The sequence below is a fragment of the Scomber scombrus genome, chromosome 19 (assembly GCF_963691925.1).
Source record: "Scomber scombrus chromosome 19, fScoSco1.1, whole genome shotgun sequence".
Classification (NCBI taxonomy): Eukaryota; Metazoa; Chordata; class Actinopteri; order Scombriformes; family Scombridae; genus Scomber; species Scomber scombrus.
Window position 1 is genome coordinate 27,082,762 of NC_084988.1, and position 23,350 is coordinate 27,106,111.

The 23,350-nt window shown below is 39.7% G+C and overlaps 1 protein-coding gene across 2 annotated transcripts in view; it reads right to left on the reverse strand.

The window, feature by feature from the left end:
- Window positions 1–7,184: 7,184 nt before the first annotated feature.
- Window positions 7,185–23,350, reverse strand: part of daam1a (dishevelled associated activator of morphogenesis 1a) — a 28,264-nt gene continuing 12,098 nt past the window's right edge. For both annotated transcript variants that reach the window (XM_062440944.1, XM_062440945.1), the window contains exons 4-26: window positions 22,995–23,066; window positions 22,226–22,320; window positions 21,920–22,139; window positions 20,463–20,576; window positions 19,997–20,107; window positions 19,245–19,348; window positions 19,051–19,117; window positions 18,032–18,149; window positions 17,792–17,930; window positions 16,961–17,019; window positions 16,574–16,761; window positions 16,193–16,459; window positions 14,771–14,878; window positions 14,280–14,377; window positions 13,987–14,071; window positions 13,788–13,894; window positions 10,742–10,830; window positions 10,356–10,524; window positions 9,912–10,019; window positions 9,410–9,470; window positions 9,183–9,317; window positions 7,883–8,053; window positions 7,185–7,605 (exon numbers count right to left, since the gene is read on the reverse strand). In XM_062440944.1, the coding sequence (XP_062296928.1) occupies window positions 7,402–7,605; window positions 7,883–8,053; window positions 9,183–9,317; window positions 9,410–9,470; window positions 9,912–10,019; window positions 10,356–10,524; window positions 10,742–10,830; window positions 13,788–13,894; window positions 13,987–14,071; window positions 14,280–14,377; window positions 14,771–14,878; window positions 16,193–16,459; window positions 16,574–16,761; window positions 16,961–17,019; window positions 17,792–17,930; window positions 18,032–18,149; window positions 19,051–19,117; window positions 19,245–19,348; window positions 19,997–20,107; window positions 20,463–20,576; window positions 21,920–22,139; window positions 22,226–22,320; window positions 22,995–23,066 (2,889 nt within the window). In that variant the 3' untranslated portion in view covers window positions 7,185–7,401. The remainder of the gene's footprint in view (window positions 7,606–7,882; window positions 8,054–9,182; window positions 9,318–9,409; window positions 9,471–9,911; window positions 10,020–10,355; window positions 10,525–10,741; window positions 10,831–13,787; window positions 13,895–13,986; window positions 14,072–14,279; window positions 14,378–14,770; window positions 14,879–16,192; window positions 16,460–16,573; window positions 16,762–16,960; window positions 17,020–17,791; window positions 17,931–18,031; window positions 18,150–19,050; window positions 19,118–19,244; window positions 19,349–19,996; window positions 20,108–20,462; window positions 20,577–21,919; window positions 22,140–22,225; window positions 22,321–22,994; window positions 23,067–23,350) is intronic.

Consider the following 23,350-nt stretch of genomic DNA (forward strand, 5'->3'; position numbering starts at 1 on the left):
TAATTAGATTAAAAAACTATCCAAAACAAATACCATTTCAAACAAATCACCCTCAAAATGTATTAATGGTGAAACAGTGTGAGATTGTCTTTAGGGTGTATTGACATTAAGAAAGACACTCAGTAAGTGTCTCAGTTTCAGGAGTTATCAGGAGCAGCTGATCCTGTTTCATCCCTCGGTTATTATCTGCCCTTAATATTGTATGTTGTAAATTAGATATTTAAAAAATCCAAAACAAATACCATTACAATATGAGTCTATTGGCAGCAGATATCAGATCTGCCCCATAGCCTATACATTTTGCATGTGTGCCTTTCTCCTTAAATTTTAAGCAAATTGAATTGTAACCATTAAAAAAAGAAGAAAAAGCAGCTCTCAGATGGGAGCTGGCTCAGTCGCGACCAACACATCACTACTGCCTTCACCTTCTTCTTCTTCTTCTTGGTCACCCTAAGGACTATCATCTGATGCTGCATGTCCTCTGAAATACACATTAACTACAGCCACATTACACACACAGCTTATTTTCCTTCCTCATCATGTCAAGCAGCTGTCTCCCTTTACCAGTCATAGTGCCAACATTTAAAGTTCCCACTCTCACATCCACACGCCTCTGGGCATGCCTTCCCCCTCTCCTTGTCCTTCACATAACAACAGCATAGTTTCCACCTGCACACTGCTGGCCAATGGCATGGTGGACATTGGTAAGCTGGGCCTCAACTGATCTGGTATGAAATCTGATTCATGAACCACATACTTGATGTGGCAGGTTTATGCTGGACTATTTTCTTGGCAGTTGATGGCTTCAGATAACATTACAGCAACAACAGCAAATACAACTGTTTGTGAAAATCAACCATACAGTCAATATTATACAAGCATAACAACAAAGTACAATGAGGCACAAATGATGAATCCTTAGATCGTGAAAGTACAGCTGTGAGGGTGTGTTTGTGGTAATATTTAGATCATATGTCTTTACATATTTAACATATATTTACTTTTAAATAACAATAAGTATGTTTTACAGTGTTTTTTTTATTTTTCAGGGTACAAGAGTTCATGTCTTTTTGAAGATTAAACATTAGAAAACATTAGACATATCAGTGACATTTATTGAACTATACATCGGTGGCATTAATTGATGGCAGCAGCACAAAAAGCAGCAGAACACACAGTTTTATTTACAGATCAGAATCCATATATCCCACACAGCTGAGAGACTTTTTCACAACACATAATACAAACTTTTGGAGAGATTTTCTGCCCTTTCCTCCTCAAAAACTACTCTGTTCTTAAAGTATTGGGTTGTTGGAATAGAGACACATATTTTATTGTAAATGTTCCCACTTACCAGATTGCAGTCCACTGACGGGACCAATCAATGTGTAACTTCTTTAAAAAGTTTCAGTATTCCTTGATATTAACAGTACATCTTTTACATGGAGTTTCATACAGTCTTAAATGAATATTAATAAAAACTATACCACTGTCTAAACTGAGTGTCCTCTCTGCAGCTCATTAACAAACCCACTCAGTCCCATCAGAGGACACGGTACCAGCCTTGTTAGGACTCATCATTCACCTGCACTTTTGTCATCTCAACCATATTAAACTTGACAGTCTGTATGCCTATCCTGTATCAACTGATAATACTGATCAATGTTCAGAGAAGTACAATTTTAAAATATGATATAATTTAATTACATTAAATCTTTAAAATAATTGCATTGACTTTGAGGATTCAACTGTTGCAGGAGATACAATCTTACATATCTTCACAAACCTTGCTTAAAGAAAAGGAAATGCTCATGGTCGGATCTACCATATGGGCAATCTGGGAAAGTACCCAGGGGCCCCTGAGCAGAAAGGGGCCCTCAATCATGGGAGAAAAAATATATGAGTTGTGTTTTTTTTTTTTGTCAGGCTCCATAGTTACACTACACAAGGCTTGACCATTTCTTTTGATATTGATAATTATCGTTGCTGTCAGAAACCTATGTCCAAAACGAAATATGGAGTTACAAGTTTTCCACCTGACAGCAATTCAGTTATCCAATTGGATTAAGATTATTATGAACTAGTGGAAATTGGACAGGGCCGGCAGTCAAAAGTCAAACAGGGCACATAAGCTTCAGTGCTCAGGGGCCCCTAAGGGTGCTAATCCAGCCTTGGAAATACTTCCTGTAATTTACACTTAAACTTGGAACTTGTGACTAATTAAACTTAAATTGTGCAAACGTGGGCAAATACTGTCTACAAATTATGACCAACTACACTACATACACTTACCACTTCACTCTTTTTCCGTGTCTTTATAACATTTGTGCAGAGGAAATTGTTTTAAAACATATTTACTTCATTTTTAATGCCAAAAAAAATTAGAGATTAGATTTAGACAGTGTACAGAACAGTAACATGAGATGAGCCCAAATGCAGGACGCAGGAGCAGCAAGAACTGAGGAATAATTTATTTATTTTAGCTCGAGTGCAGGCAAAGAAAAACTGAACTGAACAGAAGTGATCAATGCAGGACAAACAGAACAGACTGAAGTGAAAACCAGGACTTAAATACAAACTGAACTGACAAAGAGATGAGGTGCAGGTTGGGAGGAGGAACTCAAGTCAGGGGAATGAGACATGAAACTGGACAGGTGTTGGGGAAGAGTGGAGGGAAACAGGATGAGAACACAGAAAAACCCAGAATACACATGAATATAACTTAAATACACATGTCACATTGCGCAGAAACAGCAAACGCACTTCAACCACACAATGACAACCTTATATTCTATAAAGAACTCAAATATACATTACTGCTGACATAAACATGAAACAATCAGTGGTCAAGTTTAGTGGCCTGCATGGAACAAGAAAAATAGCACGGAAAGACAACCTGTGCTCTGAGTTTCACTTCATATTTGCACATAGTCTCCACGAGGGTCAGTGTGTAGCAAGCAACAGTCCTTTATCACATTTCCTTTAGAAAACAACTAGTGTGAAGATACACTTCAGTTTCCTTTACTAAGTCCAGTTCATCTAATAGGGAAACAATGGACTGATGGAGGGACACGGAGCCAGACTTTGACATAAAACATGACAGATAGGATAAATAAGTTATGTTAACCTTTTTACAGTTTACGTTTTTATGTATCTGTAGGCAGCTCCACTTTTATGGTGTCTACCAGTGAGACAGCACAATAAAAGCACAGTTCAACATTTTGGGAAAAATGATTATTCTCTTTTTTCTCTGAGAGTGGGATGAACAGATTCATGTGTGTGTCTTAAGTAAGGAGTGAGGTTTATCACAACACGGTTAGCTTATCATGACATTAAGAATGGAAGCAGGGAGAAAAGCGTGGCCTGGCTCTGTCCACAGTTCAAAAATACACCTAACAACACAGCTAGAGCACAGATTTCGTTTTTTGTCTCTTTACAGACGAGATGACACCAACCCTCAACTTCACTGTGACTGTGAGTGTAGTTCACCAGATTGTGCTGAACAAACAAGACACAGCGTGTTAAGTAGTGAGATTTGGGGCCGTTTCCCCCTGCTTCCAGTCCTTATGCTAAGCTAGGATAACCCCAACCTGACTCTGTGCTTAATCCATCTGATCATATTCTGAGAGAAAGAGAACAAGTTAATTATCAAAAATTGAAACTATTATTTTAGCCAGTTAAATAGTCTATAAAGAAACTTTGCAACATTCCAAATATATATATAAATAATATTTAATTTATATTATATATATTATTACTTTTCTATAATAAACTATTTAGGGGTACCATGGTAAGAAATACTATAAAATGTTTCACTAAGGAAAAATATGTCCTCCAAATCTAAATCAAATTATTTCAAGTTGTCTGTGGGCAGACCAGAAGCCTCCACTGTTAAAATAAGTGAGATTAGTGGTGCATTTTATTGAAATATTTGAATAAGGCCCACTTTTCTGCAATTTACATTACAAAGTTATCCAGTGGGCCGGATTGGACCCCTTGGTGGGCCGGTTCTGGCGTGCAGGCCGTATGTTTGACACCCCTGCTCTTAAATTTGTTTTCTGTTTTGTTGAGAAAATAATCTCAGTAGTTGGGGAGCTAATATCTGCATGGTGTTTCTACTTGAATAGCACTATTTGTGTTGTGTTGATATGCCGGTTGGTGAATTTTTCGCATCAAATCTGGCCCAGATTTCTAAAAAGAAATAAACAGAAGTTGGGAAAGGTCTAATCTTTTAAATTATGTTACAACCTGTTCACTCATTGGCATAGAAAGGGTATTAATTAATGTCAATTGCTTCATAATTCTTACATATAGAACCTTTAAATAAGTAACTTAAAATAACACATGAAAAAGGAGTACATGCTTTAAATCAAATAAGACATTTCCCTGCTGAACATCCAACTGGCAATGAGAAGGAAATATTTCTACCTCTCTGGATAGAGCATGTTTCACTGTTACAATCACACATACACAAACAGCTTACAACATTAACACAAAAGTAGTGCAACTTGTGCAGGAACATTATTCTCCACGTCACCAATCTGCACTATCTGCATAACCCGTATGTGTAGCATTTCTTTGTGCATCTTTCAAATGATTTAGTAGAAAATGTGTCATACCTGTTTTTTCTTTTTTGAGATTACCACTGGGGGCTCCAAAGTGCACATTTTCTAAAATCCTGGACATATAGGGCCCCATCTTGCGCTCGGCGCACAGTGGATGGTGGTCTCAACGCATGTGTCTTTGTTAGTTTCCCCTGATGCAGTTGTCATTTTCTCACCATGCGCCACGTTGTCTAAATAACAAAAGCACTTGCACTGGTCTGTGCGCCCATAGGTGTGTTGGTCTCAAAATGAGGTGTGGTCAGGTTCATTGGTGACACGTTGTTATTTTGAGGAAGTGGAAAGTGATTGCACTACTGACCAAAAAAAAACCATGTCTGAAGTCACTGGAGCATATGTCACTGTTATTTTAAGGGCACATTATTAAGATTTTAATATGCTCCTTCATAGGCGGTGTGCAGCGCCCATATACTGTGCTTGTTACACACACACGGTCGCGCTGCAGCACACAAACATGCTAAAAAATAAAATGAAATAAAAGTAGCCTATTATATCAACATACATGTCATATTGGTTAGTCATCATATTTATCAGATTTAATTAACTGTAAAAATAACAGATTAAATGAGACTGTATATACTGCAGGACTGATATGTTGATAAGTCTGCAGCCTCTGAGATGCTGCACAGAGCACAGTGTCATTACACACAGCTGTTCACTGTTCATTTAATCAGCTGATGACACCAGACTTCTGCAGTATAACCACACACACCTCTACACTCATCAGACTGGTCAGTTATAACCACACACACCTCTACACTCATCAGACTGGTCAGTTATAACCACACACACCTCTACACTCATCAGACTGGTTGGTTATAACCACACACACCTCTACACTCATCAGACTGGTTAGTTATAACTACACACACCTCTACACTCATCAGACTGGTTGGTTATAACCACACACACCTCTACACTCATCAGACTGGTTGGTTATAACCACACACACCTCTACACTCATCAGACTGGTCAGTTATAACCACACACACCTCTACACTCATCAGACTGGTTAGTTATAACCACACACACCTCTACACTCATCAGACTGGTCAGTTATAACCACACACACCTCTAGACTCATCAGACTGGTTAGTTATAACCACACACACCTCTACACTCATCAGACTGGTCGGTTATAACCACACACACCTCTACACTCATCAGACTGGTTAGTTATAACCTCACACACCTATACACTCATCAGACTGGTCGGTTATAACCACACACACCTCTACACTCATCAGACTGGTTGGTTATAACCATACACACCTCTACACTCATCAGACTGGTCGGTTATAACCACACACACCTCTACACTCATCAGACTGGTTGGTTATAACCACACACACCTCTACACTCATCAGACTGGTCGGTTATAACCTCACACACCTCTACACTCATCAGACTGGTCAGTTATAACCACACACACCTCTACACTCATCAGACTGGTCGGTTATAACCACACACACACCTCTACACTCATCAGACTGGTTAGTTATAACCACACACACCTCTACACTCATCAGACTGGTCGGTTATAACCACACACACCTATACACTCATCAGACTGGTTAGTTATAACCTCACACACCTATACACTCATCAGACTGGTCGGTTATAACCACACACACCTCTACACTCATCAGATTGGTTGGTTATAACCACACACACCTCTACACTCATCAGACTGGTTGGTTATAACCACACACACCTCTACACTCATCAGACTGGTCGGTTATAACCACACACACCTCTACACTCATCAGACTGGTTAGTTATAACCACACACACCTCTACACTCATCAGACTGGTTAGTTATAACCACACACACCTCTACACTCATCAGACTGGTCGGTTATAACCACACACACCTCTACACTCATCAGACTGGTTGGTTATAACCACACACACCTCTACACTCATCAGACTGGTTGGTTATAACCTCACACACCTCTACACTCATCAGACTGGTCAGTTATAACCACACACACCTCTACACTCATCAGACTGGTCAGTTATAACCACACACACCTCTACACTCATCAGACTGGTTGGTTATAACCACACACACCTCTACACTCATCAGACTGGTCGGTTATAACCACACACACCTTTACACTCATCAGACTGGTTAGTTATAACCACACACACCTCTACACTCATCAGACTGGTCGGTTATAACCACACACACCTCTACACTCATCAGACTGGTTGGTTATAACCTCACACACCTCTACACTCATCAGACTGGTTGGTTATAACTCTATATTCTTCATTTTATGAATTAAATGTCGGGTTAGCAGCTCATCAACAACTTTCTTTTCAGCAAATGTAACTGATGTTTTATTCTTGAAACACGTTATAAAAGCAATCTGCCAAAGTGACATCGCTCATGGATATTAAAGGGAATGGGAGATGACACTCTGATTGGTTAACCGCGTGTTACGCCCAAAATACACCTATAATTAATGAGAGGACTTAAGTCCATCCCTTTTGGACCATGCGCCTGGCGCATTGACCATTTTCCTGCCGTTAAAATGGCACCGCGCGATTCACGCCGTGCGCTATACATCGTTGAAATGGGGCCCTACACTTTGTAGACTTTTGTCGTATTTGTTGAGATCTGTAAGTCAGATCTCATGCAGTTCATGCCTGTGAGTTTCTGGTATTCTGTGCATCCAACAACCTTCCCCACCACTGTGCTACTGACAGGTTCATGTGTTTCACAGGGTTGTAACAGTCCTAGTTAGGTGCTGTTGTCCACATTGTTCTGTCACTAGTTTAGTTTTGATGCTGGTCTCTCCCGGCTGTTGTCGAACATGTTTTGTCTCCTCTGTTTTCTTCGATTCATTTTGGAAAGATCCTTATCGAACACCTCTCCAGAACGCAGAGCAGACACCAAGTCATCAAACTCACCGCCCCCTTCACCATCTTCATTCTCTTTGGCTTTCCTCACCTTCTGCTCCCTGTCTTTCTTCATCTTGAGAGGAGAAAGATAAGGAGAGGATGTGATGTCAGGATTGATTTCATATTTTTACTTATGTATCCATGAATGAGGTGATCATCAAACTTGGTATCAATTTATGGAAACAGGGTAAGAGTCAACACTTGTGCCTTTTTCAATATTTTCTCATGAATGCATGCAAGGTGTAGAATACTTTTTATTTATCTAGCCATTGTATGTAGAAATCAGTGGTGTATCCTTCTAATGACATCTGCCTCTGACAGTACATCTCTGCGCCTATGTAACTTCTAACCTGTGCTTCTATGAGTACCCGTTTTTCCTCTTCCTCCTTGCGCCTGGCCATGTTCTCGTTGTCCTGTTGGGCCTCTGAGAAGGCAGTGAGGAAAGTGTCGAAGATCCCAAAGAACTCGTCGGGCTGCAGCTTGGATGGGTCTTCTCCAAAATGTTTCATCACCGTTGCAAACTTGAACAAGAGACATCAAGAGTGAGAAAAATAGACGATAGATTTTGAAGACTTGTAGTTACTGAGGATCTGTACTGGAACTGACTTTTAATCTATGGCTATCACATGCACTTTAATAATCTAATCATAATGTGCTTAAAGCCTAGTCCAGTAAGAATAACCACAGTGAGAAATGAGGAGTCCAACTATTTTAGCTGCCCTGCACTGGCTTCCTGTTTCTTTTAGAATTGACTTCAAGGTTTTAATTGTCTACAAAGCTTTAATCTGTATAGCACTGTTACACATTACTGAACTTTTAATACCATATCAGCCACAGAAGGCTCTGAGATCCTCCACAACTACCGTTTGACCATGCCCGAGGCTTCACAAACCAATGGAGAAGCATCCTTCATGGTTTACGCACCAAAACTGTGGAACACCCTACCCCTGTACATCAAACCTAGCCTCTGTGGACATTTTTTAAAAAGGGCTTAAAACATAGCTCTACTGCAAAGCTTTTAGTTAATCTGGGTATTATCTTGTATTTTTGACCCGTTTTTATTTAGTTTCGCCTTTTAAATGTATTTAAATTTCATCTCTTATTATCTGTGTTAATTTATTTTATTTTATTTTAACTCATGCTGTTTATTTTAACTTGCTGTACTTGCTTGCTCTTGTTTTATTGCTTTAACACTTTGTGTGGAATTTTATGAATGAAAGGTGCTATATAAATAAAGTTATTATTATTATTGTTGTATTATTGTTGTTATTAGTATCATTAGTATTATTAGTATTAACTGATAAATATATGGTAAAAATATTCTGCTCGTAATTTAAGTCACTATATTGAAGTAACAATGATTGTCTACAAATTAAAAACTGCTACACAATGTAACATCGATAAAAATGTTCCTCAAATCCAAAAATTCCACAAATACTAGAACACATTACACAGGACAGAAGAACACACAACAGTGAAAATACAAACAACTAGCCAGATGATGTTGGTGGAGAGCACTATCTTACACAGATCTACCACTATGTTATTGCTTACTGAGCGAATTTACACCATAAAATGTCTCATTGTGATGATGTTTGACATTGAAGGCAACATAAAACTGTAAATCACATTAGCTAGAAGCCCACTCACCAGTTCTTTGCCTTCACTGAGTGACTCCTCTACCTCGGAGAAGCTGAAGGAGGCCACAGTGATGAACTGACTGACCACAGGGACAAATTTATCAGAAGGACCCTGAGAGGACTGAGCCCGCTGGTACTGCAGCTCCTGGAGATAAATGGTTTACAGGTTCTTGGTTGACTAAACATTCTCAGACAATACTTAAATATGTTTAATATTTCAATTCAAAGCTCTCTCACCGCCTCAACACTCTTTAGACCACTTCTCAGATTGCCAATGTCCTTCTCCAACTCTGTCATACTGGAGAGATGATGAAAGAAAGAGAGAGGTGAGTGGGAAGAGGTAATGATGAAAGGAATGGACTGTAACATGACAGTAAAAGTAACATCAGATTTGTAGTTCTTGTCTTAATATCAGTCAGGGGGCAGAGACTCAGTTTTGTTGTCACAGTGAGGTTGTCAAGTTTGCTACCATGAATCATTTAAGGGTCTACATGGGAACGTAATATCATATTATTTTAGCGTCTCCAACATTCTACCAGTTCTGCTGTACTTGACAAATATACTTGATTAAAGGACAGAGACAGTTACATATCCTACCTCTAGTACTAGTGACTACAACTAGCTTAAAATATATTAAGGGAATATTTTCAATAAACTTGATGTGTAACTGGATTCTGTGTCTACAGCAGCCACTGGTATAATACTGTGTGTGTATCTATTTGTTACTGTTAGTTCTTACTTGACTCTCGAAGCTTCTGGAACATTCTGTAACTCTTCACTGAAGGCTGCCACCTTTGGGAACTTCTTCTCCAATACTCTGATCATGTAGTGGAGTAAAGTGACATTTCTAAAAAACACACACCGTACAAATGAATCAGTCAATTATCACTCCTCAGACTTCTCAAACTAGCAAACAGGCCTCACAGCACACATTTTGACTTCTTGTACTAGGAAAAAAAAACGCAGGTGTTACTTATAACATTAACAATAAGCCGTTTATATTCACGTGTCCCCATAAACCATGAGAACATGACAGTGAGTCAAGCATGTGTAATACCAGGACCCTGAAACTGAAGCAGCTAATTACACTTTAATTTACACCTGTGCTTTTCATACTGTCAAGTGTCAACATGTCTTCCGTGAAAAAGGGCTGTAATATATGAAACCATGCTGTGAACTGTACTTGTCAATGCTTGACTTGGTGTCAGCTATCTTGTTGAGACTTGAGACTTTGAACCCGTAGGCATTCCCTCGCTGTCCTTTGTTCATGTAGTTCCCAAAGGCCAGAACCACCTCCAGGAGCTGACGCAGTGTGTTGCTCTGCACCACCTCCATGGATGCAAGAGACAGAGCTGAAAGCACAGAGATAAGGAGGGAATGTCACACAAGATGTCTTCATATGGAACATTCCTCTCAACACACAGATCACGGTTGCATTATCTTGCATGTTGCAATGTTCTATCTAATACCGTCATAGAAATCTTGAGAGAAATGCATTCATTCATAACATGATATCTTCTCAAACATTTACTTGCATTCATTAATTCAGTAAACAGATGAAAACGGTACCTTTGATTTTAGGTTTGACCTCGGCCACTCTATCTGCAAACTTCTTTTTGAAGTACAGAGATAGCAGTCTCTGTTGATAGTGATTGATTCTAGAGAAGAAAAATAAACAGTAACATTCTGAGTAAATTCAGATATGAAGTATCTCTTAAACAATAAGATCACCATTTTTCATTGTGTCTTATAACAACAGTCAGGTGTCCATATGAACAGTGAGAGAAGTTTTCCTCTCTGTAATCATTCCTCCTGTTCATACTGACTATTAAAAGATCTCCTTCAAATGTGCTTTCAATGTAAAGTGATGGAGGACTGTATCCACAGTGTGTCCACACAGTCATTTAAAAGTAGATGTTAAACTTTTATTGAGCTTCATCAGTGTGAGTTAGTCATATCAAGTGATATCTGACACATTTACAGTCTTTTTAGCATCAGATTCCCTCTTAGTGTTTCCCTGTTGAGCTGTGGTGGAAGTATAGAAACAAAAAGACTACTGGTACTAAAAAACACTGTAACGTTCAAACATAGAAGATGAAGATTTGACTCATTTGGATGCTGAAGCTTCATATTAGAGGTCAGTATGAACAACAATAATGATTAAGGCAAGAGTTCAGTGTTTTAAGCCTATTTTAAATCCTATTTTATGGGACTACGTGAGAATTAACTATGAATCGAACTTCTTTGAGTCTAAGTAAATATTTTTTAAGGTTAATGTGTGTATGTTAAAAGTATTGTAACTGCTGTGTAAAATCATTATGTATGATAAAATACCATGAGGACCTGTCCTTTGGCTTCAACTATTAAGCAGTGCTAATATATTAAAGGGTAACTGCACCATTTTTAAACCAGTTTAACCAGTTTTTAACAGGTTTAGCTCACCTCCTGCAACCCCTCCGACACCCCCAGACCCCCCCCCCCACACACACACACACACACACACCCACACTGTCCCAAATGGCTAGAACCACCCCCCAGCATTCTCCTGCACATCACCTCTCCATCTGCCCCCCCCCCCCTCCTTCTCCCCCACCTCCTCCTCCTCCTCCCCTTCCCCCACTGAGGACACCAGTATCAACCATCCAATGGTGACAACAGGCCAGGTAAAGAGGCAGCTGGAAAGACTAAATCAGCGAAAGGCAGCAGGCCCTGATGGCATCACACCTAGGATCCTGAAGACCTGTGCCAGCCATCTGTCTCCTGTACTGACAAACCTGTACAACCTGAGTCTGAGTCAGGAGAAAGTCCCGATGCTGTGGAAGACGTCCTGCCTGGTTCCAGTCCCCAAGAAGTCGAAGCCATCCGACCCAGCTGACTATAGACCAATCGACCTCACATCCCATGCGATGAAAGTCCTGGAGAGACTGGTCTTAGACCAGCTGAGACCACAGGTGAAGACGTTTCTGGACCCTTTGCAGTTTGCCTACCAGCCCCACTTAGGAGTCGATGACGCTGTCATTTACCTGCTGCAACGAGCCCATATGCATCTGGATGGTGGGAGAGGCACTGTGAGGATCACATTCTTTGATTTCTCCAGTGCTTTCAACACTATTCAGCCTCTGCTACTGGGTGAGAAGCTGCAGGTGATGGGTGTTAACAACGTAGTGATCTCCTGGATTACTGACTATTTAACAGGCAGGCCACAGTTTGTCCGTCTGGGCAGTGTCCTGTCTGATGTGGTGTCCAGTGATACAGGAGCTCCACAGGGGACTGTGCTTTCTCCCTTCCTCTTCACCTTATACACCACTGACTTTAAGTACAACTCTGAATCATGTCACCTGCAGAAGTTCTCTGATGACTCAGCTGTTGTATAAGAGATGGAGAGGAAGGGGAGTACAGGACCATGATAGACAACTTTGTAGAGTGGTCCGATCACCTGAGGTTGAACATCAACAAGACCAGAGAGATGGTGATCGACTTCAGGAGGAAGAAGACGCCTTCACAGCCACTATGGATCAGAGGGGAGGTGGTGGAGGAGGTGGAGGACTACAAATACAGTGGGTTAGGGTTTGACAACAGACTGGACTGGAAATCTAACAGCGAGGCTGTGTACAAGAAGGGGATGAGCAGACTCTACTTCCTGAGGAAGCTGAGATCCTTCAACGTGTGCAGCAAGATGTTGGAGATCTTCTACCAGTCTGTTTTTGCCAGCTCCATTTTCTTTGCTATTGTGTGCTGGGGCAGCAGCCTCAGAGCCAGCGACACCAACAGACTTGATAAGATCATCAAGAAGGCTGGCTTTGTACTGGGTCTCAGGCAGGAGTCTTTTGAGACCGTGGTGGAGAGGAAGACACTGAATAAACTGTTCTCCATCATGGACAATGACCAGCACCCTCTCCATCATGGACAATGACCAGCACCCTTTCCATCATGGACAATGACCAGCACCCTTTCCATCATGGACAATGACCAGCACCCTTTCCATCATGGACAATGACCAGCACCCTCTCCATCACACAGTGGACAGACAGCAGAGCACCTTCTCACACAGGCTGCTCCAGCTCCGCTGTCGAAGGGACAGATACAGGAAATCTTTCCTGCCTCATGCCATCACACTGTATAATAACAGCTAAAAAACTCTGGTCATAACTTACAGTCACTGTGCACTTTATTTCCTACACACATCGCACATTTACTTTGCACTAAAATCAACACTCTGGTTGTATATACTTTTGTACATTTCATTTTATTTGATTTACTATTGCTATTTTACTATTTTAGTAGGTATTGTTTATTCTTTACATTTTGCTATTTTAGTATGTGTAGTTTGTTTTTCTTACATTCTTATTCTTAGTCACTATGTGTCTGTGTAATGCTGCTGCTACACTGTAATTTCCCAGCTTGGGATCAATAAAGTATATCTATCTATCTATCATTACATGCAGCAGCAGACTAACCACACCCAGCTGTGAATATGAGTGTCAGAGGTTCAACACACTTTCAACCTACACACTCCAGAGCAGCAATGCTTTTCCTCCATATATGTAAGTTCTAGTGTGTAATTACTCTTCAAAGTGTATAATACCTCCTATGCTGTGTGTGTTTCAGTGTGTACCTGCTCATCTCATACAGGAAGCGGTCTGCTTTGGCCATACGCTCCAGCTCATGCTTGTGTTCCTCTAACAGCTCAATGTCACTTTTCTCAGGAACAAACTTCAGAAGCTTCACACATGGACACATAAACACAAACAATCATTAGTGCATTTTACTGTAACATGTATAAGCCTAATAATCAAAATCTCCAATTTAGGTACCTGCTCCAGCATGTCTTTAGGTAAGTCTTCCTGTTCATCCATGGTCATGATGGCATGGCGGATCTCCTCGTTGGTCAGCTTCAGTCTGTAACATATACGTGGAATATTACTTAAAACCTGAAATACCAGGTTTTTCTGTTTGCTAGCAGCAGTATTTTTTTCTTTTTAAGTCATTTATAATCCTCACACACACACACACACACACACACACACACACACACACACACACACACACACACACACACACACACACACACACACACACACACACACACACACACACACACACTGACCGTGAGAGCAGAATGTTACAATTCTGTGCTCGGCGACCATCAATAACTGACAGTTCCTTGACTTTCTTAACAGCAGCATGGTCATCCTCAGCCTCTTTCTGTTAATAAAGAGAAATGTGTCACAATATAATACAAAATAACACAATATAACACATTATAACACAATATAACACATTATAACACATTATAACACATCTCCGTCACATAAAGATTGGTATTATAACATTTAGGTCATGTAAGGTCACTATCTCAAACAACTGTGCATCTTATTAGAATTACAAACATGTCATTTCTAAAGAAAAGAAAATCATTTATTCACGAACAGTAAATTAGTAGCTGTGACGCATTCAAAATAAATCTATCAATGGATGAATGGATATGTCAATGAAGCAAAGAAAATGAATGGAGGCAAAAGGAAAAAAATCCATTATTGCTGAAGGTATGTTAGGGATGTTATATGTTTGATGTCAGTGCAGTGTGTAAAATGTTACTTGTGGCTTCTGGTAAGCTGAGAAGGTCCTCTGGAAGTCATCAAGATCCAGAACTTGGAATACCTTAAGATCATCAATCTCTTTCCATATGGTTCCTTCTAACTTGTTCTGTAACAAACAATAATGCAGTGTGACCAAAAAAAAACCAAGCTTTCAACCATCTCCATAGCTCTTAAATCACTGCAAAGTTCAGTGAGCTATGGTTTTCCTAAAAGAAACTTGTTAGCTGCTGTTTGATGATCAGGAGCTTCCGTTAGCTATGCTAGTGGTGTGGCTCTACCATTTTGGTAGACAGAATAAAATATCTCAGCTATTGGATTGATTGCCAACAATCTAGCTAAACACATATTGAGCAGCATGGTGGTGTAGTGGTTAGTCCAGTTTATACTTGTGCCTGTGTGTGTTCTCTCTGGGTACTCCGGCTTCCTTCCATAGACCAAAAACATGCAGGTTAGGTTCATTGATGACTATAAATTGCCCGTAGGTATGAATGTGTATGTGAATGGTTGTCCGTCTATATATATGTTAACCCAGTGATTGATGGGCAATCTGTCCAGGATGTATCCCACCTTTCACCCAGTATCAGCTGAGATTGGATCCAAGAATGCATGAATGAAAGCATGTCTGTTTTTTTTGTGTAGGTTTCCTCTGAACACTCTGGCTTCCTCCCACACACTAATGTGAGCATGATTGGTTGTCGGTGTCAGCCCTGTGATTAACTGATGACCTGTCCAGTTGTATCCTGCCTCTCACCCTGTGTCAGCTGACATCAGCTCCACCTCTCCCCCAATCCTCTACAGCAGGGGTGTCAAACTCATTTTAGTTCAAGGGCCACATACAGCCCAGTTTGATCTCAAGTGGGCTGGACCAGTAAAATCCACTTCATAATAATCTATAAATAATATATATAATCTAACTTTACTGTATGTTTCAATCTTATTCAGATTATTTTGGACAGAGGATGCTGATTGATGTTCAATATATGAATGTTAAATATGAATATAACTGAAATATGTATTCATTGCTTTAGCTTGGATTAAATTCTGGTCAGGGTGGGAAAAAACTTTGAAGCAGCAGCAAAATTGGAATTACTTTTCTGCAATTTTTATACTATGCTAAATTTTCCAGTGGGCCGGATTGGACCCCTTGGCAGGCCTGTTCTGGCCCACGGGCCGTATGTTTGACACTTTTGCTCTAGAGGATAGATTGTAAAAAAAATGGATGGATGGACTTCTAGTTTAAATACGTGGGAATTAGTATAGTAGTGCCACTTACAGTTGTAATAACAATAGCAGCACTGTAGTGTATGTAATATGTGTATGTAATTGTATAATTACAGCAGTACTGATAGTAATGGTAGGAGTTGTAGCAGCATTAGTTAATGATAATAATAGTACAAGTGGGCCTGACAGTGGTGAGTACCTCAGGTAGTTTGCTCCAGTTAAATGACTTCAGTGGATTTGATGGCTGAGGAATATTCTTCTTCTTCTGGGGGGAAGCTCCTAATGGAGCTCCTGGAGGAGGAGGTGGAGCAAATGGAGCCATGTCGAAACCTGGTGGGCCGCCTGGAGGAGGAGGTGGAGGTGGAGGTGGAGGAGGAGGAGGAGGGTGAGGAGAGACAGAATTGACAGGAGCAAGAGGTACTACTCCACCAGATGTCATCGGAGGTCCACCTGGAACACTGGAGTTCTAACAAAACAACAGAAAAGAAGAACTTTAGATGACATCATCATGAACAGACAGATCACATCAGTGTGATGATGGGGTAAAAAAGCTACTTGTATCTTATGTAAATGAACATACAGAGCTGAGCTGCTGCAGCCGAGCAGACAGTTCTGCCACTTGTTGTTTAGCTTGCTTGTGGTCATTGCTTTCTCGCTCCAGTTTGTCTTTCATCTTGTTCAGCATGGCCATCATGTCTTCTTTCTCCTTATTCTTGGCCTCACACTCCCTCTCTTTCTTTTCATAGCGCTGCTGTAAATTCTGATGTTCTGGGGGAAAGAAGAAAGTGAAACGACAAGAAATTAAAGACTTCAAAGGTGAAGGCAAAAGTGTAATTATCAGAGCTGCTGGGAAAGAAGAGGATTGGAGAGGCATCCGTCTGCATGTATATAGTGTATATACAGTATATACAGTATATATATATGTGTGTGTGTGCGTGTGTGCGCGTGTGTATTTGTGTGCGTTTACCTTTTCTCATTTTGTCTGCTTGTTCTTTCCATTGTTTGACCTCGTTTTCTTTGACCAGCCTGTAAACACAAACACATACAAACATGACTAATGAAGTCTTGGTTTGAATCTTGCCTTCCCTTCCAAATAACACTCTCATCATTTACAGTATCGATCTTAAAGGTTATTTAAATAATTATTTTTAGTTGTTGTTGAAAATAAAGCATTGTGGAATGTATGCTAAAGATGTAAAACAACATAGATGTATCTCTGCTACTCATAAGATCATTTATACCATGAACTATTGCAGTATAAGTGGACTTTTTTATCACTGGTGTCAAGGGTGAACAATCTAAATCTAAAATCCAATGCAGCAACCTTTCCAGTCTTAATTTGACACTCTTAAACATGTTACATGATATTCTTGTTCATGTTGTAAAAATGACAAACATGACTTTACTGTATATCAACCTGTTGTACCTATAGATGGGCACTGTTATGCTGGTAGAGACCACTCCCATCAGGATAGAAATGATTCATCATAGGTAAAGATGGTCACTCACAACTACGTTCTATTGATTTGCAGTGACTCTTCCCTCTGAGGGGACCCAAACCATGACAGCAAAATGCCCCCCAACAGTATAACAGAGCCACCAGACCCCTCACTGTAGAGGGCAACCATTCAGACATGTACTGTTTTTTCCTTAATTTGTCATCTGTCTTACTATTCACACTATTCAGACTGAGGAACAATGAAAAGTCTTAGCCAATCTTAACATTTCGATTTTATGTTAAAAACAACAACAACAGAAGCTTCTCTGCAGTCTAAAGTAGAAACTTGTGGAAACTTACATGCGGACAATGTTCTTCACATTGAAGTCCTCCAGTGGAGCAACATCCGGGTTTTCACCTTTGTCTGTCTGTAGAACCAGCTGCTGGACTATTCGATCCAACAACACCCAGTACTGAAGGGTGGTGCTGCTCTGCTTGTCTAGATACACACAAAGCGGTCAGCAGAGAAGAGAAGCTGATACCGATATGGATCATTTAAAGTCGGATAAGTCAGCATACAGTATATTAAGACATCCTTACATGGCATCATGAGACAGTGCTGCAGTGCAGACAGGAGGTGAGGGTAAGCTTCAGTGTGACTCAGCTTCTTCTTGATCAGCTCAAACATCTGACTCGCACTTTTAGTTTCTATATGAACCTGGTGCACAGAAAGACATTCATCATCAGACCATTAACATCAGATTTGCATTTCCATATTTTATTTGACATCAAAAAGAAATATAAGGCTCGAGAACAGCTGGTACGTATGTATTATATCATAAAAGAATACTGCATAATTCTTTATCTTGCCATCTTTGGCATATAAAAATATCAGCTCAGCTAGTTACTACGGTGGCTGGGAAGTTTAAAACAACATTACAAAGTGTGAAACGCTTTTTCAAAGACTGAGACAAAACATTTTTACATACTGTATCATACAATAAAATGACATGAGCAAAACACTTTCACCAGGGACAAAACACAAATACATTTTAGAAAACTAATTGACAAGATGCCATTTTTGCAGTCCCCAAACAAATTTACCCGGAAAGGGAAAGTACCAAACACCAGAAGTGACAGAAGTGATAAAGTGAGCTGCGTGGATGGTGAGCGTGGTCAGTTCACGTTGTCTTCAATGACATTAATGGTGAAAGAACATGGACTGTGACATTCTAGAAACCGTCCACATGAAATGCAAAACCAGGTTAAACGGCTCATACGTTTGTCCACGAAATGGGCAAAACATCACATTAAACTCCACAGAAAAAAACACGAGTTCGCCGCTCACTTTATCACTTTTGCCTCATTTCCTGTATTTGTTACATTCCCTTTCTGTGAAGATTATGTCAATTTGTCTCAGCACTCATGTTCAATCGTGTTTTGTCCTTGGTAAAAGTGTTTCTGCTCATGTCGTTTTGTTTTATGACATTTTATAGTTTTCTACTTTGTAATGTTGTTTTCCACTTCCCAGCCACTGTAGGTTACTGAGTTTATTGGATGTAATATGTAGGTTATATAGGTTTATACCCAGGTTCTAAAGATTTGAATAAATGACTTACTGCATCAAAGCGTTTGGACAGCAGGAGTTCATCATCATTTCTCAACATCTCAAAAAAGTCCAGATGTCTGGAAGAAAACAAAGAAACACATTAAAATAAAGTCAAAGCACAAACAATATCTTCTGACCTGTTGCTCAGCTGGTTAGTTCCATGTATACATTATCTATAAGAATACATTCTAAATGAGGACGTACCTATCCAGGGTAGAATTCTCATGGGAGTGGAGTTTGTCAATGACCGGCTGAATGCCCAACATCAGGAACTCATAGCGTAAATGGATACGGAACTCCAGACTGATCTGAAAACACACACACACACACGCGCACACACACACGCACACACACACACACACACACACACACACACACACACACACACACACACACACACACACACACACACACACACACACACACACACACACACACACACACACAGCAATGTTGAGTTATTGTCTAGCAGTAAAAGAACAGGAAATAATGTCCAAAGATGGGACAGGTCATGACAACAAGATGAAGAGAATTGAATCATGTGTTTGCTTTAGATGAATGTCCAAAAACATACCTAAAAGAAATAAAATGCACCTTAATATACTTTAAAAGGGTTAAATAGCCACTGGTGATATAGAACACAGTGCTGGGGGACTGGTTAAGTGTCAATCCAGGATACTTTAATTAAAGCAGTAATAGAGTTTGAAATCATTACTGCAAACAGAAAACATCTTTCTTCTAGATTTATATGGAACCAAATATTCCATCTTAACAGACAAGAATACACAAAGACAAAAGTAAATTATTAGTTTTTCTCCACCGCTGTAACTCCTGCCACAGAGAGAAGTGAGGAGAAGTAGTTAATACACCCAAAAACAGATTATATTCTATTATGTGCATAAAATATAAAATGCAGATATACAGTATAGGAAACTTGAAAGTGGATTTTTCTTCACCTCTCCGGCTCCTTGGCTGAGCACAGCATTGATGAAGGACATGATGGCCGTCTTCAGATTAACTTCATCTCTGTAGCGACCTGTAGATCTATCCAAGTCTGTCAGCAGGTTCTGCACACAGAACAGATCATACTCAGTTATACCACCATAAAGCATCACGTATTTCATGCTTATATTCAATACATAGATTTAGTTCGTCTTTTTATAGTTTGTTTGACATTGTCCTCAGTTTGGCTAGTTTCCATGTGTACTTTTCTTTTCCTCGGTTGCTGTGGACTCTAAATATAATAATTCAGGACAGTCCATTGGTCAAATCAACATGAACAGGAAGCAAAAGCATTGGAGCGGTCAGACTTTGGGTCATTGTGTTCAGACATTAGACTAATATTAATCTATTTAATCCACACTTGCATCGTCCTTTTTACAGACATGTGAAGCACAAATAAATAAACAAACACAAACAGACCTGAAAGCGTGTTCTCTCTGAGGAAAACGTCTGGTAGTGCAACATGGCCTCCAGAACTTTCTTATGACCTCCTGGCACCAAACACACTGCTCCCAGGATCTCTAACACTGCTACCTGCAGAGAGAAGAGAAGGTCAACTTATAATCACTGGATACTATGATTGTTTCCTGGTTGCACACTGGTGATATTAGGGGGACATGCTGGACTTCAAAGAAGAAAAACACAATCTGTAATCAGAAACACACAGGTAACCATGGAAACAATGGAAAAACTAACCTTTAAGTTGATTGAAATAACGTTCCATCTGTTGTTCCCTCATTCATTTACTGTATGTCATTTCTTTACACCATGATACTATATTACATTCCACAAAACCAAATGACTAGTGTGTGACTTATGCAATGTGATAACAGGTGAGTTACTGTTCATTTATACACAATATTTATTACAATAGCTGCATACAGTATAATACTAGTGTTATAAAAGGGGCCACTGTGCCATCATACATTTATGTTTAACATACATTATAAATTAACTGGTTTTATTCCAAATGTCGTAAAGAAAGCAAGGGAAGTACATTTGATAAAGCCCTGGGGAGCAGGAGGGGATGAACCTGGTTAAAGAGTACCCACCTGTAGCCAACGCTCTAAGACAGGGGGGTCCAACTCATTTTAGTTCAAGAGCCACATACAGCCCAGTTTGATCTCAAATGGGCCGTAAAAGTAAAACCATTGCATAATAACCTGTAAATACTTTATAATATATAGGATATTTAATATAACTTTACTATAATACATCTATTTAAATTATAGATCAACAGCCTGAGATGTCAAAAGGAAAATAAGTGTAATTTCTATAATATTAGGTCTCAATTTTTTACAGATTATTTTACACAGAAGCTGCTGAATGACAACATGTTTTAAATATGACCAGAATATGTATTCATAGTATCTTCAGAGAGCTGTGTTCTGGTCAGGGTGGAAAGAACTCTGAAGCAGCATTTTATATAAGCAGTGTTATCCAGTGGGCTGGATTAGACCCCTTGGCGAGCCAGTTCTAGCCCGAAGGCCGTATGTTTGACACCCCTGCTCTAAGAAGTAAAGAGAACTCGCCCGCTAGAAGGCAGGGACAATTTGATTGGTCAACACTAAATCTGACTTTCTATTGGTTGGGGGATTTTGACAGAGTTGTTGCACAAAGAATCAGAGAGCAGAGAAGAGATCTGAGAGCAGATGTTTCATGAGTGCACAGAAGCAGCATGAGAAGAAGAGCTGAAGCTTGAGTGCAGGAAATCTTTTCAAGCGACAATATATTTTGAAGGACAATAACAAAATCTGAATGTGAAATCAATAAATCAGGCTCTCAAATTGACATACCATGCTCTTGAATAAAGAGAGGAAAAAAACTGCATAGCAGAATAGACAGTTTCAGTGTAGTCTATGAAGTAGTTTGCGTACCTTGGTTTTGATGTTTTCGGTGGCCAGACTTTGTGCGATGATGTTGATGCTCTCGCAGTGTCCCAGGACATGAGCTCTGCCCTGTGAGTTGTTCATCAGTGCTTTGATGCAGCCAATGAGTGAGGTGTGGATCTGAGACTCTGTTGTCTCATAGTCCATTGACTTGAGGAAATTGAGGACACAGGACAGACCGTCCAGCTCAATGAAGCGCGTTACAAAGCTTTGGGGGATAAATCAGAGTGGCAGGTTATTGTCATATTCTACATACTTAGATTCTTGTTAATGTTAGAACTGGACTCACTGTACCTCATGGGCTGTGTCCTCAGAGCGGTCTTCAGACCTTCTACGATCTTATGTCTTTCCTCTTCTTCCTCATCCTCCAGCGCCAGCAGAGTCTTCCTCTGTGGGAGAGGGGGGGTGATGAAAGTAATGTCTCACAATGTGTCACTGTTCCAGATAGACTACAAACTTACTCAGAGAGAGTAATGGAGAATGTTTGGTCTATCATTAGAACTAAGTGTTAGTAGCTTATGGTGTAAGATAGGAAGGCTCTGTGTTATCACTTAACACATGGATTTACTTACAATACAACTTGAAATCAAAGTTTATAAGTGTTATAGATTAAAAAATAATAATAATAATGATAAAAAAACTGTATTTTAATATATTTTTTTGGTTAAAAAATAAATATTTAAACTTATAGTCCCCATGTGTGGTTTACATTGGTAAAATGTATTTTAATAATCAGTGGTATTTTCACCTATTATAAAGCAATGCAATCAAATAGTAAATAGTCTGTACTTATATAGTGCCTTTAGTCTTTTGACCACTCAAAGCACTTTTACACCACATGTCACATTCACCCATTCACACACATTCATACACTGATGACAGGAGCTACCACCAACCTGCTCATCAGGAGGACCGAATTATTCGTACACACATTCATACACCGATGGCACAATTTAGGGTTCAATATCTTAGCGGACATTCCTCTCTACCTCCTGAGCCACGGCTGTGAAGTCAGTCTTTCTGTGTCTGTGAATACATCGGGAACAGAATGAGTGTTACTCACAGCAGCAATGGATCTGAGCCGGTCAATATAAAACTCTGGCCAGCTGGTTGCATCTTTATTCTCCTCTGCTTCCTGAAACACACGCACACACACACACACATATGCACACACAGTTCAGGGCTATGCATATACTTACATGCAGACAATAAATCCAGCCATGTCTCATCTGGCTGTACAACTCATGATAGATTGAATGATAGAACATAACTCCAAATAAAAAGTAAATGCACTATAGATGATGTTTGTCCAGATATGGCATTTTTATGTGAGAGATTTTTATATTTAAAGTTCATCTGACAATAAAAGAAGAAACATTCATTTTGGCTTATGAACTTTTTAAAACAAAATTGTAATTA